At 32.7% G+C, this 21,529-nt stretch overlaps 3 protein-coding genes across 9 annotated transcripts in view; 1 reads left to right on the forward strand and 2 right to left on the reverse strand.

The window, feature by feature from the left end:
* The window catches only part of LOC128678888 (uncharacterized), a 240,575-nt gene that overhangs the window by 193,648 nt on the left and 25,398 nt on the right, over window positions 1-21,529 (reverse strand). The gene's annotated exons all lie outside the window — the stretch shown is intronic.
* On the forward strand, window positions 4,631-7,285 carry LOC128678877 (serine-rich adhesin for platelets-like). 5 transcript variants are annotated; one of them, XM_053760760.2, is made up of 13 exons: window positions 4,631-4,769; window positions 5,138-5,212; window positions 5,290-5,379; window positions 5,457-5,546; window positions 5,624-5,713; window positions 5,791-5,880; window positions 5,958-6,047; window positions 6,125-6,214; window positions 6,301-6,399; window positions 6,479-6,583; window positions 6,663-6,767; window positions 6,847-6,951; window positions 7,032-7,285. In XM_053760760.2, the coding sequence occupies exons 1-13, from the start codon at window positions 4,731-4,733 to the stop codon at window positions 7,197-7,199; spliced, it is 1,236 nt and encodes a 411-aa protein (XP_053616735.1). In that variant the 5' UTR covers window positions 4,631-4,730; the 3' UTR covers window positions 7,200-7,285. The 5 variants fall into 5 exon arrangements, with proteins under 5 accessions (XP_053616735.1, XP_053616738.1, XP_053616739.1 ...); XM_053760763.2 differs by lacking the exon at window positions 6,847-6,951; XM_053760764.2 differs by lacking the exon at window positions 6,479-6,583.
* LOC128678881 (uncharacterized protein) lies at window positions 11,465-14,852 on the reverse strand. 3 transcript variants are annotated; one of them, XM_053760768.2, is made up of 3 exons: window positions 14,553-14,852; window positions 13,911-14,356; window positions 11,465-13,545 (listed from the first exon to the last, which is right to left on the reverse strand). In XM_053760768.2, exons 1-3 carry the CDS (start codon window positions 14,636-14,638, stop codon window positions 13,058-13,060), a joined length of 1,020 nt encoding a protein of 339 aa, XP_053616743.1. In that variant the 5' UTR covers window positions 14,639-14,852; the 3' UTR covers window positions 11,465-13,057. The 3 variants fall into 3 exon arrangements, with proteins under 3 accessions (XP_053616743.1, XP_053616744.1, XP_053616745.1); XM_053760769.2 differs by having other exon boundaries at window positions 14,536-14,640; XM_053760770.2 differs by lacking the exon at window positions 14,553-14,852 and adding an exon at window positions 14,440-14,467.

Genomic DNA, 21,529 nt, shown 5'->3' on the forward strand with positions numbered 1-21,529 from the left:
TGTTTACGCCGACTCAAAATATTTCTTTAGATGAATCTCTGTTGTTGTGGAAGGGGCGATTAGATGTTAAGCAGCTCGTTCCCAACAAAGCGGATAGCGTGGGGATCAAATCTTTTGGGGTTTGTGAATCTCAAACAGGTTATTTGTGATTAGTGATGATTAGTGATATACCCATATTAATAAAGGATTACAATATTACTATGGGTGGGGTAGAAAGGAAGGACCAGATGCTCGCTAATTACCCGGTTGAGAAACGGATTAAGGCGTGGTACAAAAAAATATTTAAAAGACTTCTTAATGTATCTGTGCACAATTACCATATCGGCTGCACAAATTAAAAACACTGAATACGCCACTTTTGAAAAAAAAGGATTTTACTTTTTTTCAGATGTCCCGTGTTATTTTCTATATAATGTGAAGACTCATTTTAATCTACAACATTGTTTTGTTTTATTTTCATTATGTAAATACACGGAATATCCACATAAAAAGCAATTACTTTTGAATAAACAAATATAAAAAATTAAATATCACACTAACAAACTTGAAACACAGAATATCAAAGGATGTTCTGTGTTTTATGCTAGTTACTGGATATTCTGTGTTTCTTCTTCTTCAAAACAATGAAGCAAATGATACGGAGTTTCGCAAAAAGTTTAGCAGGGCTTATTATTTTAGGAAAAATGGTCTTTTTTGTTGAAAACATTGGGATATTCATCTGATTCAGTGATCACAGAAATCACAAAAGCTGCAAATAAAGCTTCTTTGAATTTTCTTGTTAAAGAAAATAGAGGCAGGAAGAAGGGAAAAATTTGTAACTACAAACTAATAGAAATCACATTAACTCATTTAATCCAATTGTAGCTCACTATAGGCGTCATAATGCTCCAAATATGCGATACTTACCATCTGGGTTGACTATTCAAAAACTCTATGTCAATTTTAAGGCAAAGAACCCTAAAGTCGGATCAAAAGAAACTTATGGAAAAGTACTAAAGGGCATGGGAGTCTCTTTGAAAACGCCACTATGTGATGTTTGCAGCGATTGTGCCTTCTATGAAAAAATGAAAGACAAATGTGAAGAAACAGGGAAAGTTGTAGATAATGAAGAAAAAGAAAAGTATGAGCCACATAAAGCAAAGGCATCTGAAGCAACAAATGAATACAAAAATGATGCTAAGATTGAGGAAAGTAGTGACTTAAAAATATTTTCTATGGATTTACAGAAAGTTTTATTAATTCCCCATATGCCTAAAATCAAAGAGGCTTTCTTTATAAGTAGATTACTTGCATTTAATGAAACATTTGCTTCACTGAAAAAGAATTCTGAATGTTATTGTGTTGTATGGCATGAGGCATTCGCTGGAAGGGATGCACCGCAGATCATTGACGCTATTAAAGTTTTTTAGAGAAGAATAGAGATGTTAAAAATTTTATCATCTGGATGGATAACTGCGCAGCATAAAACAAAAATTGGTACTTATTCACAGCAATGATTACTATTGTTAACATTAATATTATCAGCGACAATATCCAGTCGATTATTTTTAAATATCTTACTAAAGGCCACATCCATATGAGTGCGGATGGTATTCATGGAAATATTGAAAAACAAATGAGAAAAAACGATGTATATGATTTTCGTGACTTAATAGATAATATGAAAAAGGCAAGAAAAAACCTAAACATACTAACGTGTACAGAATTTCATGATTAGCAGAAAAAGAAATGCAATCCTCTTAAAAATAATGACCAACTCAAAGATTTCAATTTGAAAAACGTTGTTGAAGTGAAATTTCAACGCGGTATGCGCCAAATTCAATTTAAAAATATTTTTTCAGAAGAATATAAAGTTCTTAATTTTTTGCAACGACGTTTCAATTACACAATGGCACCACAAAAAAAAATTCGGATCTCCGAGGCATTAATTCTACTAAGAAAGAAGTAATAATTAATAAACTTGTAAAATTAATGCCTACTAGTAGGCAAGCTTTTTGGCACTCCCTGGTCGAAAGCCAGCACGCAGTAGACTTAGTAAGTGATGGACAAGCGGTGGCAGATGAGTAATTATAATAATTTTAGTTATTTTTCAATAAATATTTTTGATTTGACATACTATTTGTGTATTATTTCCAGAGTATACTATTGAATGTAGTCTGGCTTTAAGGCACCTTAAAGCCAGATAAAGAAAAAAAAACAATTTATTAAATTTAAAACACGGAACAGGACTATTGATTTAATATTGATATTCCGACTATATAATTTTTAAATTACTACTTTTTTTTTTAATCCTGTTTTTAATTAGATTTTTCAATTATATTTAGCAATCTATTTATCTACACTGCTGCAATAATTCATGTTTTATAATAAAATGAACAGTTTCACGAAGAAATCCATTGAAAACATAAATAAAATTTAATAATTTTAGAAAAAACGCTCTCCTGTAATATTTGTGAAATGGTCAATTTAGTGTTTTTAAATAGTGCAGCCGATATAGCACTGAAATTACTAACAAAAGACAGAAAGATATTGTTTACTCCAAAAACATGCCTTCTCCTCTAGTTTTTTCATATCCCTTGGCCCTCTCCTGTATAATTAATCCTTGCACTCTTAATGTAACTAAGAAAGTTCTCCACGAAGTCCTCCAGAATATGTCGTATGAAGATACAGAGGAATTATTAACAGTTATATCTTAAGTGTACCTGCATTTCTCTAAATTTCCTCTTACATTTTTTTTATTATTTAAATCAGTATGTTATTAATGTTTTTATTTTTATTGCTTTTCATAATTGTTTATTACTCATATTTTAGCTTTTAAGCTCCTGAAACACTTGGTGAATTTCGCCCCAGCTCAGGCAACATTTATTTTTATACTTTTTTTGTTATACATGTACTATTGTAACATAGCTATTAAGATACTTGAAAAAAGATATTATTATTATATATTATACATAAACACAACACACCTCAACACGCACAACTCAATCGAAAGACACTTAGAGAAAAAATGATACACACGAAGATATTTACCAAAATTGACATGGTTAAGGCATACAATCAGATCCCTGTTGAAGAATCTAACATTCCAAAAACATCTATCACAACACAACACATTTCGGTTTATATGAGTTCCCGTACATTACTTTTGGCCTCAGAAATCCAGCGCAAACTTTTCCGCGTTTCATAAATGAAGTTTTACAAGGCTTAGATTTCGCACCTTGATGATACACTGATATTTTCTAACTCCCCTAACGAGATGTAGCTCTACGCCATTTAGAGATATATTTTCAACCGTTTCAAGCAGTACACGTTTACTAGTCAACCTGAGCAAATGTGTTCTGGGCGTCGAAGACGTTCAGGTTTATGGTTATTGTGTTTCCGCTCATAGTATAAAACCAATACCAGAAAAAGTAGAAGCTATTCAATCATATCCTGTTCCATCTACCGCCAAATAATTTATACGTTTCTTAGATATGTTTAACTATTACCGCAGATTCGTGCCAAAGTTTGCCAAGATTCACGCACCGCTAGACAAGGCCCTCTCAGGTAATATTAAAGGAGCAGCACCGATCGCCATGACAGAAAAAGAAGAAATGTTGACAGCATTCAATGAATGCAAACAGCGTTAATGGCTCATTATGATGTGACTAAAGAATAAGCATTATTTACTGATGCATCTGATGATGCTATAGGTGCGGTTTTAAAACAGAAGATGGATAATGGCTGGCAAGTATTAGGATCTTCTCACGACGACTTTCATCCTCTCAACAGAAATACAGTCTTTATGACCAAGAGTTGCTTTTAATTTATAAAAGCTTTAATTAAAATTAAATTAAAACTTTCAATTCTTTCTTACGTCTACTTGCTCATCCAAAAAAATACACATACCTAAGTAGTTTTTTTTTATCTAACTAACAAAACTATTTTTCAAATCAACTGAAGAAATCAAATCAATTTAATTGAAGAAACCGAAAATATTCTTCAACAGGTTTATAGTTCTTGGTCACTGATGAACCAAAAATTACAAATGTTTCCTCCTGACCGCTCTCAATTAACCCCCAATAGATTCCGCTGTATGGGCGTCCGTGGTCACTGCACAATGCACATGCATTTATGTTTTGTACACATAAATGAAATTGCTTACCTATAGGTCTTTCATCAGTTCCGACCAGAACTCAGAGCTGTAAGGGTGTTTCGTAAAAAATTTCGAAAAAAACAACTAGGTAGGTTCGATGAATGTGTAAAAATGAGTACTTGTTCCATACAATGGTGCGGAAAATCGTCAAGGACATCAAGTCTCAAAAAGGATGGTATAACTTTTCACAGGTAAGTTTTTTGATTAATTAATACAATTATGTGGAGATGTAGAGTTCACTTTATACTGGTCGAACTATGTGACAACAGTACGAACTAGTGTACCAAAATGGGGTGACGTTGATGTCTTTTGCAATCAATAAGTCACGTTTTACTGTAGTGATGTACTCTTTCAATTTGAAGAAATTTTTATCGATTGTTAATTTTACGTCGTATAATTAAACGATGATACATTGAAATTGAAGATTTTAATTATGTAATTTATTTCAAGGTTTCCTAAAAGCCCGACGAAAAAACAAAAATGGATATCAGCAACATGTCGTGAAAAAAATTGGTACCCTAAACAACATAGTGTGGTTTGTTCAAGGCACTTTTCTGAAGACAACTTTTGACGAACAAGGAATCGAAGACGATTGATGGATTCTGCTATTCCAAGTCTATATTTACCAAATTTGGTAAGATTTTCTTGAACGTAACACGTAAAATTCCTCTTTAATTTTTTTCTAGCCTGTCGATGTGTCCCACTATTGGACAAAAGCCTCCCCTACCTTCTTCAACAAATCCCTGTCGGGGCAGCCTGTTGCCACCCATCAACCCATCAATAATAAGGAATCCCTCTTTAATTAAACACAATTCGATGGAGCTCTGCAACCGCACCACCTGTACCTCGATATTAGTCATTGATATTTCCACTGCTTGTTTATATAACTTTAATATTTTATTGAATGAAATATCCAATTTAAGACTATCTGTGGGAGCGAAGTGCTATTTTTTCTAATATAACTTTTTAGAGGTATTTTTTAAATTCTTAATATGATTTCAGGAATATACTCGTATTCTTAATACAGCTGAGAGAGGCAATTTTACTGTAGACTTATCACAGGCTCTCTCAAATTCGGTACGTATATAAACAAGTATGGCTTTCTTAATAACTGTTATTTTACTTTGTTGTAATGAACCTTATTTTGATTTCAGTCATCTGATTCCACTGAAGAGGGTAATTTGGTTATAAACTTATCTCCAAATTTGACTACAGTCGATTCTTCTCATACTCTCTCAAATTCGGTACGTATATAAACAAGTATGGCTTTCTTAATAACTGTTATTTTTCTTTGTTGTAATGAACCTTATTTTAATTTCAGTCATCTGATTCCACTGAAGAGGGTAATTTGGTTATAAACTTATCTCCAAATTTGACTACAGTAGATTCTTCTCATACTCTCTCAAATTCGGTTCGTATATAAACAAGTATGGCTTTCTTAATAACTGTTATTTTTCTTTGTTGTAATGAACCTTATTTTGATTTCAGTCATCTGATTCCACTGAAGAGGGTAATTTGAATATAAACTTATCTCCAAATTTGACTACAGTAGATTCTTCTCATACTCTCTCAAATTCGGTACGTATATAAACAAGTATGGCTTTCTTAATAACTGTTATTTTTCTTTGTTGTAATGAACCTTATTTTGATTTCAGTCATCTGATTCCACTGAAGAGGGTAATTTGGTTATAAACTTATCTCCAAATTTGACTACAGTAGATTCTTCTCATACTCTCTCAAATTCGGTTCGTATATAAACAAGTATGGCTTTCTTAATAACTGTTATTTTTCTTTGTTGTAATGAACCTTATTTTGATTTCAGTCATCTGATTCCACTGAAGAGGGTAATTTGGTTATAAACTTATCTCCAAATTTGACTACAGTAGATTCTTCTCATATTCTCTCAAATTCGGTTCGTATATAAACAAGTATGGCTTTCTTAATAACTGTTATTTTTCTTTGTTGTAATGAACCTTATTTTAATTTCAGTCATCTGATTCCACTGAGGAGGGTAATTTGGTTATAAACTTATCTCCAAATTTGAGTACAGTAGATTCTTCTCAGACTCTCTCAAATTCGGTGCGTATATAAAAAAAACAAGTATTGCTCTCTTTTCAGTTAATATTTTTATTTGTTCTGTTTGATGAACCTTATTTTAATTTCAGGCATTTGATTCTGCAACTAATCGCACTGAAGCGGGTGATTTGCTTATGAGCTCACATTTGATGCCTACAGTCGGCTCATCTCTGGATCGCTCAAGTTCGGTGCGTAGTTTTGTTATGTTTATAACTGATATTTTTCTTTGTTCGGTTTGATGAACCTTGAACCTTATTTTAATTTCAGACATTTGATTTTGCAACTAATCCCACTGAACAGGGTAATTTTCCTACAAGCTCATCCTCACATTTGATGTCTACAGTAGGCTCATCTCTGGCTCGCTCAAATTCGGTGCGTAGTTTTGTTACGTTTATAACTGATATTTTTCTTTGTTCGGTTTGATGAACCTTGAATCTTATTTTAATTTCAGACATTTGATTTTGCAACAAATCCCACTGAACAGGGTAATTTTCCTACAAGCTCATCCTCACATTTGATGTCTACAGTAGGCTCATCTCTGGCTCGCTCAAATTCGGTGCGTAGTTTTGTTACGTTTATAACTGATATTTTTCTTTGTTCGGTTTGATGAACCTTGAACCTTATTTTAATTTCAGACATTTGATTTTGCAACTAATCCCACTGAACAGGGTAATTTTCCTACAAGCTCATCCTCACATTTGATGTCTACAGTAGGCTCATCTCAGGCTTGCTCAAATTCGGTGCGTAGTTTTGTTATGTTTATAACTGATATTTTTCTTTGTTCGGTTTGATTATACCTAATTTAACCTGTTTGTTTTAGATCTGTGAAGGAAAATTGACGCATGGTCACAATACTCCGACGAGAAAGAAACAGTTTTACGGTGCTACAGACGTATCTCCACCAATGTACGACTCGCCTACCCAAAAACGTATATGTAGAAGAATAATAGAAATGAAGCACACTTTGTCAAATAAAATAAAACCTTAAGAAAACTTAAGCGCGATCAAAGCAGAATCTAAAAAGAAAAAATGGAGATACAATGAATGTTACAAAATTTAGAAAAAGAAACCTAGTAATTAAAGAAAATAAAAATGTTTTAACTTAAGAATTAGAAAAAAGACTTCTATTTACAAAAGAAAATAAAAATATTTTAACTTAAGAATTAGAAAAAAGACATCTATTTACAAAAGAAAATAAAAATACTTTAACTTAAGAATTAGAAACACACTCTTTGTGCGTCAAGTACATAAATATTTTTTCCAATGGGAATGTACGTATTAATGTTCTTATCATTACTCGTCCATTTAATGAATTTACCGATGGTGGTTCTTTCATGTACGTACATAGTGTACTTTTTATATGGAAATTGATTTTATTTTTCTGTTTATTGCATTGTCCACTCTATTGGCTATAATGTTCGGTTGCACTTCCATGATTAATCCTGCATCCATGAAGTCTTTGAAGCACAAGTTCTTGATTTTTTCTGACAAGCTTTGCACGTTCGCTATTATTGTCGAATCGGCCCGGTTGTGGAAAGGGATTCTGTTTACTTCTTGTGTCATTGTCGGAGGTTGCACACTGATTAAGGAGTTGTTCATCACAGTAGGCATTTTCAGGTATGCCTTCACTGGTATCAAGAGCGTCCGCATCGGCATTGTCTGTGAACTTCTCTTCTTGTTGTGCCTTCATCTTGAAATAAGTTATTTCGCCTTTCGGCACCTCCAAGGTAATGGTTGTATTGTTTAGGATCAAGTCCTAACGAATAAACGACCGTCACAGCGTTTTTGTCACCGTTTGAGACAGCGTCGTCACAGCACGTCGGCGACCGTCACAGCACGTCGGCGACCGTCACAGCGTTTTGAGAATTTGTTTAAGTGTTGTAACACTTAAACAAATTCTCACAGACGATTACGACCGGTAGTTTTGTCGATTTTGCTATTATGCAAGCGATTAGGATGTGTCGAGAAGTTAATAATGTAATAAAAGCCGTAACATTCGATGGTTGCCCAACCAATATAACAATGGCGAAAAAATTAAAGTTAATCTTAAACTGTAAAAACGAAATAGATTTAGAACAATTTAAAGATATAGATGGGACATCGCATATATTGATGATTATTAATAACCTTTTGGATTCAAAGATTCATGGCAATAGTTTAAAACGGGCTTTAAAAAAATGAGAACGCAAAGCGTATAAAATCTTATAACGGCAATATCACACATTAAATCTTAAACAATATAAATTATATGTAATATAATATAGATCACTAATTTAACTACTATATGGACAATAAGATACTAGTCTTACTTCAGATTCACCCAGGTATACCGGTTTTTTAGGTTTATGTGTATGTTCAAGTTTATATCATAATTTAACTACTCGTCTGCCGTGAAACGTAGTAATATAAGTACCGAAAGAGGTAAATGATACATTTAATTCAGAAGATCCAATTGATGAATGATTTGTACAAGTTCTATAGGAAATTACTTTTTCTCAATTATCCGATCCAAAAAGGCAACACCTGTGTCAAAGCTTTGGTTTTTGTGGGTAAAAAAAGGTCAGGCTTTATGTTCGAAAAACATTTTGGTGAATATATATTTGTATCCATCTGATACAGGCACAAAAAATTGTAAATGATGTGAACTAGTAATAAGAGTAGCATTAAAAACGAATACAAAACTTTACTATAAATCACGTATTGTTACGCAAACTTTGACTACAATTAGCAATGAAAATTTATTTCCGGAAATACATGACCATCAATTTGATCACGATTAAGGAAGCATTATAGAGAAATATATTATTATTACGATTATTGTACTGATTGTAAATAAAAAAGTAATCCACAAAACGCCGTTAGAAGGGTTTACACAAAATTAATACATTTTAAAAATCAATAAAATTTTAGATGTTAAAGATCTTTAATAACACTAATTGGTGTTATAATCTCAATTAATATTATAAATCTGAATGTTTAGATGATTGAATATTTTCATGTTGACGCCATTAATCAATATTGTCATTAATAAATCTAGTCAGTATTTCATAATTTTAGTTAATATTATATGTAAAACAAAAGTGATGTAAAACAATGATGATGTTCACATGTTTCATTCCCTTCTCCTAAGGGATTCCCCTAATTCCTTGTATATATTTTTTTTTTGATGACTATAGGACCAATTTGTTAGTAACACCTTTCAAATAAAAAGTCTGTAACAGAACGATAATTTTATATGACAACGTAGTCATAAGAAAACATTTATGCAAAATAAGGCTGATCATGACTCTATGTGGCTTGTTCTGCGCTCTCGTTTGCACGAATCGTGACACTTTCGTGCAAATGTATCCTGCGTTCATTGATTTATAAGCCGTTAAGTATCACATCAAAAATAATTCTCCGAATCGTTCCTATACGACAAATATATAACATAACACACATAAAATTGAATTGAGAACTTCTTCCTTTTTGGGAGTCGGTTAAAAATATGTGCGATTATCAATATTATATAAGGATTGCGAGAAAAGTGCCACAAAAATCGATAAGATTTTGGTAGCTTCATTCAACGCCACATCACTAAACTTGCAACATTGTGACGTCAGCTACCACTCCCGCCCGACCCCCGTACTTCCTCTTAGTTTGATGACGTCAACGCGAACAAGTATTGAATTATACTCAATCTATAGGAGGTTATATTTGCAATAATTTGATTAAAATTCAGCCAGTCTTTGCATTGTAAAAGAGACACATCGATAGTGATGTTTTGTCCTGTGTGCTTTGAACTTATAATGTAAATGTTAAAACATGGGCTGAATTTTATATAATTTATCTTGAGTTCCTCTATACACATGGCGCTGTTGATATTTAAATGCCAACACGCATTTAGGAGTTGAAATCGCCTCAACGTCTTTTTAATTTATAGTTACGGAAATTGTTGAAATAATGGGTCATTCGTCAATTATGCAATTAGGATGTTCTTTTGTATTTAGTTTTTAATTAAAATGAAGTAGGTATTTAGGTACTATATAATTTAATATTTTGTATGAGCCAATGAAAAGAGCTATGAATAAAAAATAGAAACACCAAAGACCACGACATTGCCATGCCCACATATTTTTGCAGCAATGTCAAGAATGAAAATGAATATATTCAACAAAAACTTATGCGAGACCTTTTTTAAAATCAAAATATGTTGACTGCTACGGAAATAAAGACATTGCTGAAGATGTCGCGGTTACTGATAATGAGCAAGGTTCTCAAAGTGATGTTAAAACAACAATAACCAAGAAACGCACTCTAAAGGTATGAATATTTTTTCACCAGCTTTTTACAATAAATGTAAGTGCATTAAAATACAGGGAGACTGTATTTAAAAATATGTTTTTTGTACATTTTATGACCATTTTTAATACCTTAGGAGCCTAAGGTATTATATATTACAAAACTTTTCAGCCGCTCAAAGGGCTCCACATGGTGCAATCCACGCATGTCACCCATCAGGCTGGATTCAGACAGATCTTTTAACAAAGTGGTTCAAACACTTTATACAATTTGCTAAGCCATCTGCTGATTCTACTTTAAAATTGATTTTGGACGGACATACAAGTCACACTCGCAATATTGAGCTCATTGATTTGGCACAAGATCACGTGCATCTTTTATTGTCACCTCCGCATTCAAATAATAAAATTCAACCCCTTGACCGAACATTTATGGGACCTCACCAAAAAAAATACTTTACAGAAGAAATTCGACAATTTGTACGAAACAAACAGCAAAGTGCAAATCATTTCGATATTGCTGAAATATTTGGCAGGGCTTATATACGAGCACAATGTGCTGAACTGGCCATAAAACAGCAAAACAGCTGAATTAGATAGGGTACACGCCTTTATAAGATACAATCCTTCAGATACAATCTTTATAAGCAAAGCTGAAGCGACAAGCTTAAATAGAATTTCTGCTTTCAACAAAGAAGAAATAACACATTTCTCTACTAACTTTGCGACTTAATGGAAAAACATAAGATTATTCCCAGCAACATCCAGCAAATGCTGATGAAACTGGTATCACCACGATGATAGATCCAGGAATAGTGCTTTCCGAAAAAGGACAAAGAAGAGTCGTACGCCTTTATTAGAAAAAATATGAATGAAAGATCAATTTATGTATAATGTACTGCATACTCTTTATAATTTTGACCCATACCTAAAAAGAAAATTTTGGTCTAAAATAAGTAAAAACATGTACGAGTAAGTATTGTTAAATATTCAAACACCTCATGTCTTTATTAATTTATATTTAAATTAATTTAGGAATGCAATCCTGATCAATTACGATACCCAGTAGAAAAGCTTTCGTTTTATGAATACTATTATATTCGGCTGAATGTATTCATAAAAATAAAGTTTTTTTACTAGGTACCTATCAGAATTAAGTCAAGTGTGTAATAGAGACAAAACATTCGTATGTTTTGTTCATCAGTTGTTCTAAAATAGTACCTATGTAAATAGACATATTAGATATTTACATAGGTATTATTCACACTTTTACTTTCACTTTCCTGTACATTGAATAAATTGACATAAAAATAAAATTATTATTAATTAATTATTAGAGTCACAGCAACAGAGTAAGAATTTGAAAAAAAATCTGTCTGTACACGCTAATCTTCGGAACAACTGGACGTATTTGAATGAAACTTTTTTTGTTATATAGCTATTAAGCCTGGGCAACATATAGGGTATAAATTATTTTGAAAACTGGAACACCTGATGGAGAACAATGATAGTACGGCAAAACTATAGGAAATATTGAAATAAGCCCTTAACAAAAGTTATTCAGCCTGATGAGCATTTTCTGTTGAGGTATAAAAATCGAAGGTCTGGAATACCTGAAGAAGAGTCATAATAGTTCAGTTAAACTATAGAAAGTATACTTTTTCAGTCTGATTAGCATCTTCTGTCTGTATGTATTTGGTATCGTTACATTTGTCTGTATAATTAAATTTCTTTACCAAACCTTACCAAAAATTATTCGGCCACGAGAACGAAGTCGCAGGCATCAGCTAGTATTGTAATAAAATAAAATATACAAATAAAACCTATCACCCTTAGGCTTGTTTTCTTTTAATCTTCGTAAGTATTACAGAACGGGAATACAGAGTGCCATTGAGTAGCACTGCTAAACAGGATTTTTTCCCGATGTGAAGCAATAATACAAATCGCAATGTGAATCAACCGGGACCTTTGGCTTGGCCAATTTTTAAGAAATCTGGTATTGAGTTAGCTGGTACTTTGGGAGAACTTATATCCGGAAAGTAGGTATGCATCCCGTAGGATTTGGTCAAAAACTTTACAAAGTAGATGGCGATACCGTGCATAAAAACGTAACCAACACATCGGTGTGCAGCTAGTAGTTAATAAAAATACAATAAATATACTATGTGAATGAAAAATATACTACCTATATGGATGATTTCAATGAAATGCCAGTTTTTTTAAATACATTGTGTCATTACTGAGGAAGGTTTAGGTGCATAATTTATGATGGCTTTACCTGAGGGATGCCTCCAGGCAAATAGTAAAAAATAATTATTTCATATACACAATTTAGAAAATATGCTTTACAAGGCTCCCAATATGTTTACGATACTATTTCATTGTGTTTATACAATATGTAATATATATAATTACCATTTACTAAACTGGCTCAACACTTCACATTGTACCTGACCATCCGATTAACTAAAACTTAAGCTTCCTTGTGTTCAGTATTGCTTCCCAAGAAGCGATAGTAATGGGTTCGAATAAAATCTTTGAGGTCACAACAGTATCTAAAACATTTTCAATATCTCCTAAATTGCTTCTTGAACCTTTCATAATGGTAGTCATCTGTAGCTCTTTCACCCTTCGCTTTCTTCACAATTTTATCTACATTAGCATCTATTACACTGCTCTCTGGCTTGGCAGTTTCAGGTTTTTCCACTCTTCTTTTCTTTGCATTATCATCTATATTAAATCTATTATGTTGTACAAAATTAACAGCCATATTTGTAGGTACAAATTGTGAAGGGCCATCCTTTTTATTCTGACGCTCCCAAAGAAGTTTCATTTTCGCTTCTTCTGTGGCTTCAATATTCTTTATTTTAGCATCTATTCCTAGGTCTACCTCAGGGATCCCGCTTAACATTTGATTGGAAAGCATCTCTTCGGAGCGATGAGTGGAGGACACTCTTAAATGTTCAGGAAGTGAGAGCAAAGCAGCTTCTTCCGGGGATAAGTATTTTAAAGAATCATTATGTTCAGAGTCTTTCTGGTCATTATTGTGGCCCTCTGTAAAAGATGAACAATAATTTTAAAATACAGCAAAAAATATTTTTAGACAACAGGTGACATAAAATTTTGTATTCATTATTTATTAAATTCTGAGTTTCCAGAGTCAATTTTTAAGCAGCAACCAAGAAATCTGACACAATAAACAACAATGTGTTAGAGTTTTAACATACTTATCTCAGTAAGTGGTGACAAGTCTGAAAATTAAATACAACCCTATATACCTGTGTAGTGTAGGTTCACAAAACTATTTACTGCCATGGGGAAGAGCTAGTAAATAGAAATGAAAAAGTATGAATGCTTTTTATTAATCAAACCTATTTGATGTGCTCAAGCCTATGGTAGAAGTGAAAAATGTCACTCACCTTTCCGTTTAGCTAACTGTTCCTCAATATACTTCATCATCTCTTCGTCCTCATCTCGTTTATTCGTTTCTGCGGAGAACTGGGTTCCTATACCAGTATCATATGCATCATCAACTTGCTTCACTTTTCCACTTTTCAAAGCTTGCATGTTGACCATCCCACCAGACTTCACTTTAAACGGATCCTTAGACGTAATTTCTTCTTCTATCGTCACTTTCTGACCAGTAGCTAAAGCAATAATATTGACGCCATTTGGTCTTTCTCTAAGCTTTTGTATTTCCTTAGCCTCCTCCAACTTCGCCAATATAACTTCTTCATCGTCAGAATCTTCATCTTTTATTCTTTTACGCAAGTTTCTAGGCTTTTTAGGTTTGAATTTGACTTCCACAGCAATTTCACTTTCATCAGCCATATTATGTTGTTGAAATAGCCAGGTGAAATAAGAACTGGAAAAAAAAGTAAGATCAAGTAGGTATAATTCAGAACATTAACATATTAAAATAACCAAACGTTACGCGTTATCAGGTACCATAATTTACCAATATCACAAGAGTGTACCTACCTATCGACCGTATATAATATATATATATATATATTATAATGTAATATAATAAGTAATACTTACCTTACCTACCTACCTACCTATTTATTTTGTTTGACACGGCTCGACTAGTTTGAAGACGCAAGTGAAGCCTATTATAAATGTTGCATGTTGTGTGTGACACCATGGTGACACTGACTAACAAGAGCAAAGGAGAGGGAGGTTATTGAGGGAAAATGATGAAAAATCGTGTACGTATTTTCATGTATGATACATGAACTTTGAATCTAAAGTTTTTGTCTTTGTCTTGATCTTGAGAGTGCGAACTCCAGTATTTATTTTCTATAACGGCATCTTATATAAAAATAATTCATAATAACAAGACTATCAATAGGCCTGTCGATAATTCGTTTAATGGCATACTATCGATAGTCACCTTTGGAATGGATTATGGAGGGGCCTCACTAGTATATTCTAATTTATTTACCAAGTTACTAATAACAAAGTTAAAACAGACTCTAAACCATGGATTTACCAATTCCAAGGTTTTAACTTTGTAATGATTAGCAGAAAGACAGAAAGAGACAAAACATATTTTACCTTAAAGTCTAGGATAAAATTGTCTCTGTTGCTCTTTCTGTCAATTTCAAATATTATAAAGTGCTACAGTGACATTGTAGAATCCACAGACGAGTTAATGAAATGAAACTCGTGGAGTTAATTATTAAGAAGATTAAATTGTACTGTTGGAACAGTACAATTTAATCTTCTTTCACAATAGTAACATGAACACCTCACACACTATCCAATACAATTATTAGGCGGTAAGGATGTAAAATAGCGCATGCATCAGTGATAGCGTCGACAACAAAGCAGACAATATGCGGACGGTGCAGCAGACATCATTGGAGTGTCACGAGACGGTGAAAGCGGCCGTCTGCGCGGAAGTGGACAGATTTCGACCTCTCGCGCGCATGCTATGCTAGGTCCGTTACATATCACGACACGACTGCAGATCTGCGGCACGACTCGTCGTACTGCTAGGTAAATGATATTATTATAAATAGTAAGTATATATATAAATAAAGTATTTATATGTATAAATATTATATGTGGGCACGCCACATCACTCCCCCCCGTGTTGTATTATAATCATGTATTTTAGCTTAGAGTATGTTTTAATTTTTTTATGAATAACAGGGAGGGAAAATCTATAAGATGTGCTTAGATTTAGAAGTTTAGTCCATACAACTCGATGTGATCTTTTTTGACAACTCCATAAACTGATAGCTTTACCATCACGACCATAAAAGTAGAAATTAATTTAAAGTGGAAGTAAAAATTGTCCTTAAAAGATTGTTGCCATACTTCAGCATTTTATGTCAAAAATGTGACATGTATGAAGAATTTAGCAATTTATTTACGCTCTCATTAATCAAAATTAATTTATTTGAAAGCGTTATTTTTTTAAGAAAAAGAGAGGGAAATGGATTTTTGCCAAACCTTATTAGGTTATGTCGTAGTCCAATTACAACTACAATCCGCTTTCCTAGAAACATTTAATGTATCAGAAACCAAAATAAAACTTACAAAAAATCTTCATAATGCATGTTTCCTGCATGGAAGAATATTTTAGAGAAAAATAAAGTTCCTAAAATAATAAATATGTTCAAAATCTTCTAATAAAATATTTAGACTATGATTGATTATATTTATATAGACTTATTAAATTTACATTACATCACTACGTTCGTTCACTCAAGGTTCACTCACCACCATCTCACCACCAACCCAACTGTCAAAATTCGTGCGTTAACCTACCACTGTTTGTGAAGTGGACAATTTCTATCTATTCTCTAAGGTTGTGAAAGAATTAGAAGTGTCACGTTTTTTCAGTCATTATCAGCGCTCGAGCAGTAGTAGTATTTCCATTGTCTAAGTTTTGGTTTGGTTTCCATTGGAAGATTTTTGCCTTTAAAAGATGGCATTGGCAATACTCAATCCCCCATGGTGGATTGAGTTGATTTGAGCACAGAACAGATGTTATTTCTTCTAACGGAGGAGTTGATTGTGAATACCAACTAGATATGAGTACTGCTAGAAGGAAAATGATGTCTCCTTCGTTGCAAAGAATACAACCACAAGATTTTATAGGAATAATCTTTGCATTTGATGTTTTATGTGGCGTACCTATTATATTAGCTATCTAAAAGGTAAAAGTCATATTTTATTCAGTAATCACTAAGTAGGCAGATGAAAGCTTCTTTTTCAATCCTGAAAACAACCATCCATATACCCACCGGTATGTGGATAGTTGTTTTAAATTTATAAAAATACAGTAAATTACGTGACCTTCTAATGTTTAATTTGAACAAACCAAACATCTAAAGCCTTCACTGTCCAATCATATAAGTAAGCTTCTAACCCATTACAGGTACAATGTAATATGTGTTTCTCACAATTGTTTTTGTTTGGCTTCCTGGATGTCACCTGTGATCAGTAATCACATGCTAAGATGCTAAGCATAAAATTTTATTTGGTTGAACATCATCTTAAACATAAGTCAAGAACTTTTCTATGTAATCCAATTAATCCTTCAAAGCTTGTAGCTTGAGCTGTATTTTGTAGATTATCCTCTGAAGTTAGAGTTGTGCTGCTGAAGGTTATACAGAGAGGCAAAAATCTCTTCAAAATGTTTATGTATATCAGTTACAGAAGACATTGTCTCCTGACATTAACTACATGATACAATGCCAACCTCCAATTGCATAGTACAATTTGAATTGTTAACTATGCAATCGAGACAATTTGTCCTAAATAATTATTTTTAGAACAGCATTTATCTTCAGTATGGGGCGGAAAAGGCTGTAATTATGATTATGACTAATAGTGTTGTATCCCAGCCCAGATTTTTTACTTTTATACTACTGTACATAGCCCAGATTTTTTACTTTTATACTACTGATTGAAGGTTGTTAGTAGTAAGAGACGAGTAGAAGTAGTGAGAGACGAGTAGGCTATCATTATAGATTAAAAATTTTGGATACCTTATTTAATTGTAATTTTTATTTAAAAAAAATATAGTAATATAGGCCAAAGAAGCCTATAAGGGCAAGATAATGTGCCCAACTTCTCCAATCTCAAATAACGAAGCAATTTTAAGAAATATTCACCTGTTTCATAAGGTTCAATATACATAACTTAATCAATTAGTCCAGGAAAAGAGTAAAAAATGTGTATACATATTTTAATTTTTTTTCTCTTCTCTTATTCTGTCTGTATGTTCTATATTTACATGGAGCTTCAGCCAAGTCAGTGCGAAACTCCACCAGATCCATAAGATCTTTTGGATTTGATCCTTTTTCTTTATTTACCTTTAGATAAAGAATCCAGGAATTTATTTTTATTTATTTTATTTATTTATTTTATTTTTATTTTATTTAAAAGGCACACAAACAGATTACAGAGAATAAAGTACAGAATATTGACTTAACAATAATTATTAAACTAATCTATAATCCAATAAAGTGTACACAGAAGAACAAAATAAATTTCGTGTAAGCAAGCCTAAATCTATACAGTAGAATAAATTGATATTATATAAGTAAAGACGTATAAACAATACATACGCATAAAAGATACATATATATCTATAAATATATAATACAAAAAAACAGAAAGATCATGACAATCACATATTCAATGCTATGTTTAAAGATTTTTTAAACTGAGATAGACTAGGGTTAAAAATGTCAAGATCAGCGTTACCATGTCTCAGCTCATCGAAATCTCGACACATCCTGACAATGGGATTGAAAAACGAGGTGTTATTTTTGTAAACCTCAACACGGAAAATACGCGGATTACGTACGCGAGATCGACCATTGAAGTTAATTAAACTTAATAATTAGGACAATCGATGGAGGAGTGAATGATTTTGTGCAGGTATGTTAGCGCAAAGAATTGCCTGCGCTTATCCATTTTAGTGATCCCAAAGTATTCCACTCTTTCATTATATGATGATAACATACGGCTCAATCCAAATTTATGACAACAACCCCGCAGGAAACATCTCTGAACTCTTTCAATATTTGAAGAATGCACATCATAATAAGGCGACCAAACGACAGAGGCATATTCAAGTATGGATCTAACCAAGGCATTAAATAAATAGATCAGAGTAAAAGGCTTTTTGAAATATTTCATACTACGTAAAATAAAACCAACAAGTTGATATCCACGTTTTGTTATTTGATTAAAATGATGCCTAAAATCTAATTTTGAGTCAAAATATATACCCAGATCCTTAGCAACACTCTTCTCTGTCAAAAAGTGATTATTGATATGATAGACGTACTGAAAGCGAGTTTTTTTTGTTGTAAAGGTTATATAAAAACATTTGTCTACATTTAAATGCATATTGTTGCGAGAGCACCACTCATTGATATTATCTAGGTCTTTTTGCAAATTTATAATGGTGATATCTAAAGGGTGATAATGTACCATACCATACCATTTTCTTATTTTTATATGTAAACAGTATTGAGCTATATATATATATATATATATATATATATATATATATATATATATATATATATATATATATATATATATATATATATATGGGGCTTGTTGGGCAATTATTGCTTCATTTGTGTGCTAACTTTGTGGCCCACATCTGCTCGTCAATTGATAGCCGTTGATCATAGGTATGGATCCAGAATTTATTATTTAGATGGTCTATTATTGTTCTTAGTTTATGAAGTCTATCGTTATTTGGATGGTCTTTTGTCGTTGAAATTGAGGATATTTCTAATCTTTTCAAATCTATTTTGGTCTGTGTTCCAGTAGAAACATACACCTGGGTAACAAAAAACAAACATATATACAAGAATACCAAAATACTGACGTAATTTGGTAACGGTCATTGTTCTAAACGAGCTGAATTTTTTGTACGTTGTATTTATTAGTCTCTTGTACTATATTTTACAAAAGTTCTGTTGTAAAAAAATATGAAAAAAAATGAAAAGGTGGTCCAGATTGATACAGATAGTTCAACTCAGTTGTGCGCGCACCCTATGTGTGGGTAAACCTTGTACATATACAGTAACTTTGTGTGTGTGACAAAAGGTACAGTCGGGTACCAATACAAATACAGTTATTTACGGGTTATATACGGGTTTAAAAAAAACAGTTATTTGGTAATTTAATGTTTATTTATTGAACATTATTCTGAATCGCTACTTGAAAAGTCAAATGATGAATTTTTGGATTCGCTGCTCTCACCAAGGTTAATTATGAATACTGACTCCATGTCAAAATGTCTATAGTATTCTTCTTCTTTCTTTTGTATTTGTCGACAAGTATTACCCCACATCCCTTTATCAATTTGACTTAAATGTTCATTTATGAGTTTCATTATTTTGGTCGACATTATGCGAAGCAATATATTTTTTTAAAATTCCCCACACATTTTCTGTGGGGTTTAGTTCAGGATGATATAGGGGCAGTCGAAGAACTTTTATGCCATATGGCTGAAGTATGTCGTCAATCTTGTAACAGATATGGTTTTCTTTATTTTTTTAAATCAAATCATATCCATTTTTTTCATATCTTGATTAAAAGCTATATATATTTCTGTCAGCCATTTCTGCATTTCTATTTTTTTGGAATTAGAATTTGGGGCTCTGTCATTTTGTACGTTATGGTATGAGGCATTATCAAACACAACTACAGAGTTAGGTGGAAGATTCGGTACTAGACGTTCTTTTAGCCACTTTTCATAGTTTTCTGCATTCATGTTAGAGTGGTAATCACCAGAAACACTATTTGCTTTGTATGTCAATAGTGCGTTAGGTACGAAACCTTGTTCTGAACCAGCATGCACAATGAGAATTCTTTGTCCTTTCGACAGGTTTCTCTTTAAAGGTGGTCCATCTTTATTACCCCATCCTTTGTTTTGCACATGATTAGTTAAGATATAAGCTCTCATCTGTATATACGACACACCGATTTTCTTGACGGTATCTGAGTAATTTTTTTTAGGTAGGAAAATCGTAGTTTTTTGATATCATGCCGCTATAATAACACGTCTGTTATCCACAGTTTTTCGCCATTTGTATCCCAACTTTAACAAAGCTGTACGCAGAGTCGAAATACTTCCATCATAGTTAAGTTTATCTTGAAATATTCTTTTCAACTTTAGCAAGGTAGGTATAGTAGAACCGCCTAAATGAGTCCTCGCCCGCGGAGTACAAGGGGCGCGGGGGTACGACGACGAAGGGGAACGAAAGAGGTGCGGGCGGCGGTCGAGCGTAGCGTGTAATACAAGAGGCGAAATGTTACTGGACATTTCTTGAGATATGTGAAGTCATAGTGGTTAGCGGCAAACAGGTGAAGATTTTTATTAAAAAATTAATAATGGCTATACAAAATTTGAATGAAACAACTGTAAACTATACAACGTGTTCCTTTTGTTATCCCATATCTCCATGGTATCAACGAGACCACGTACATGAATTAAATAGCATAAGCATTTTTCGATTATTGTTATTTTCAAATTTTTATTTTTCATACAAAACAATTCGATAAAAATGTGATTTTATGATATATAGGTATGATATGTAGGTAAAAAAAAGGTAATAAAGTTATGTATGTAATATTTATTTATGCAAAATTTATCAAAATTATAAATCAATCACTTATGTCCATAATATCAGTATCACTGGAACTTGATTCTTCACTTTCGAAACAGCCATCATCAGAATCATCAGAATCGTCTTGCACATTAATAATAAAATCAACAACTTCATCTAGTGCTCCATCATGTTTGCAATATTCGTCTTCGATTTTAATCACGTGTTTAACACAATTCTCCCATTTCTCTTTGGGATATTCAGCAAATAATCTCTCTAATATTTCTTTTTTCTGGTCCAAATTAGAGTCGATACTTTTTTGTGCTAATTGTCCTTTGATATCACCCCAGACCAACTCAATGGGGTTCAGGTCTGGGTGATATGGAGGCAAACGCAATACTTCGTGTCCGTTTCTTTTCAATACCTCGTCAATTTTGTAA

This window comes from Plodia interpunctella, chromosome 20 (genome assembly GCF_027563975.2).
Source record: "Plodia interpunctella isolate USDA-ARS_2022_Savannah chromosome 20, ilPloInte3.2, whole genome shotgun sequence".
In the NCBI taxonomy this organism is placed as follows: domain Eukaryota; kingdom Metazoa; phylum Arthropoda; class Insecta; order Lepidoptera; family Pyralidae; genus Plodia; species Plodia interpunctella.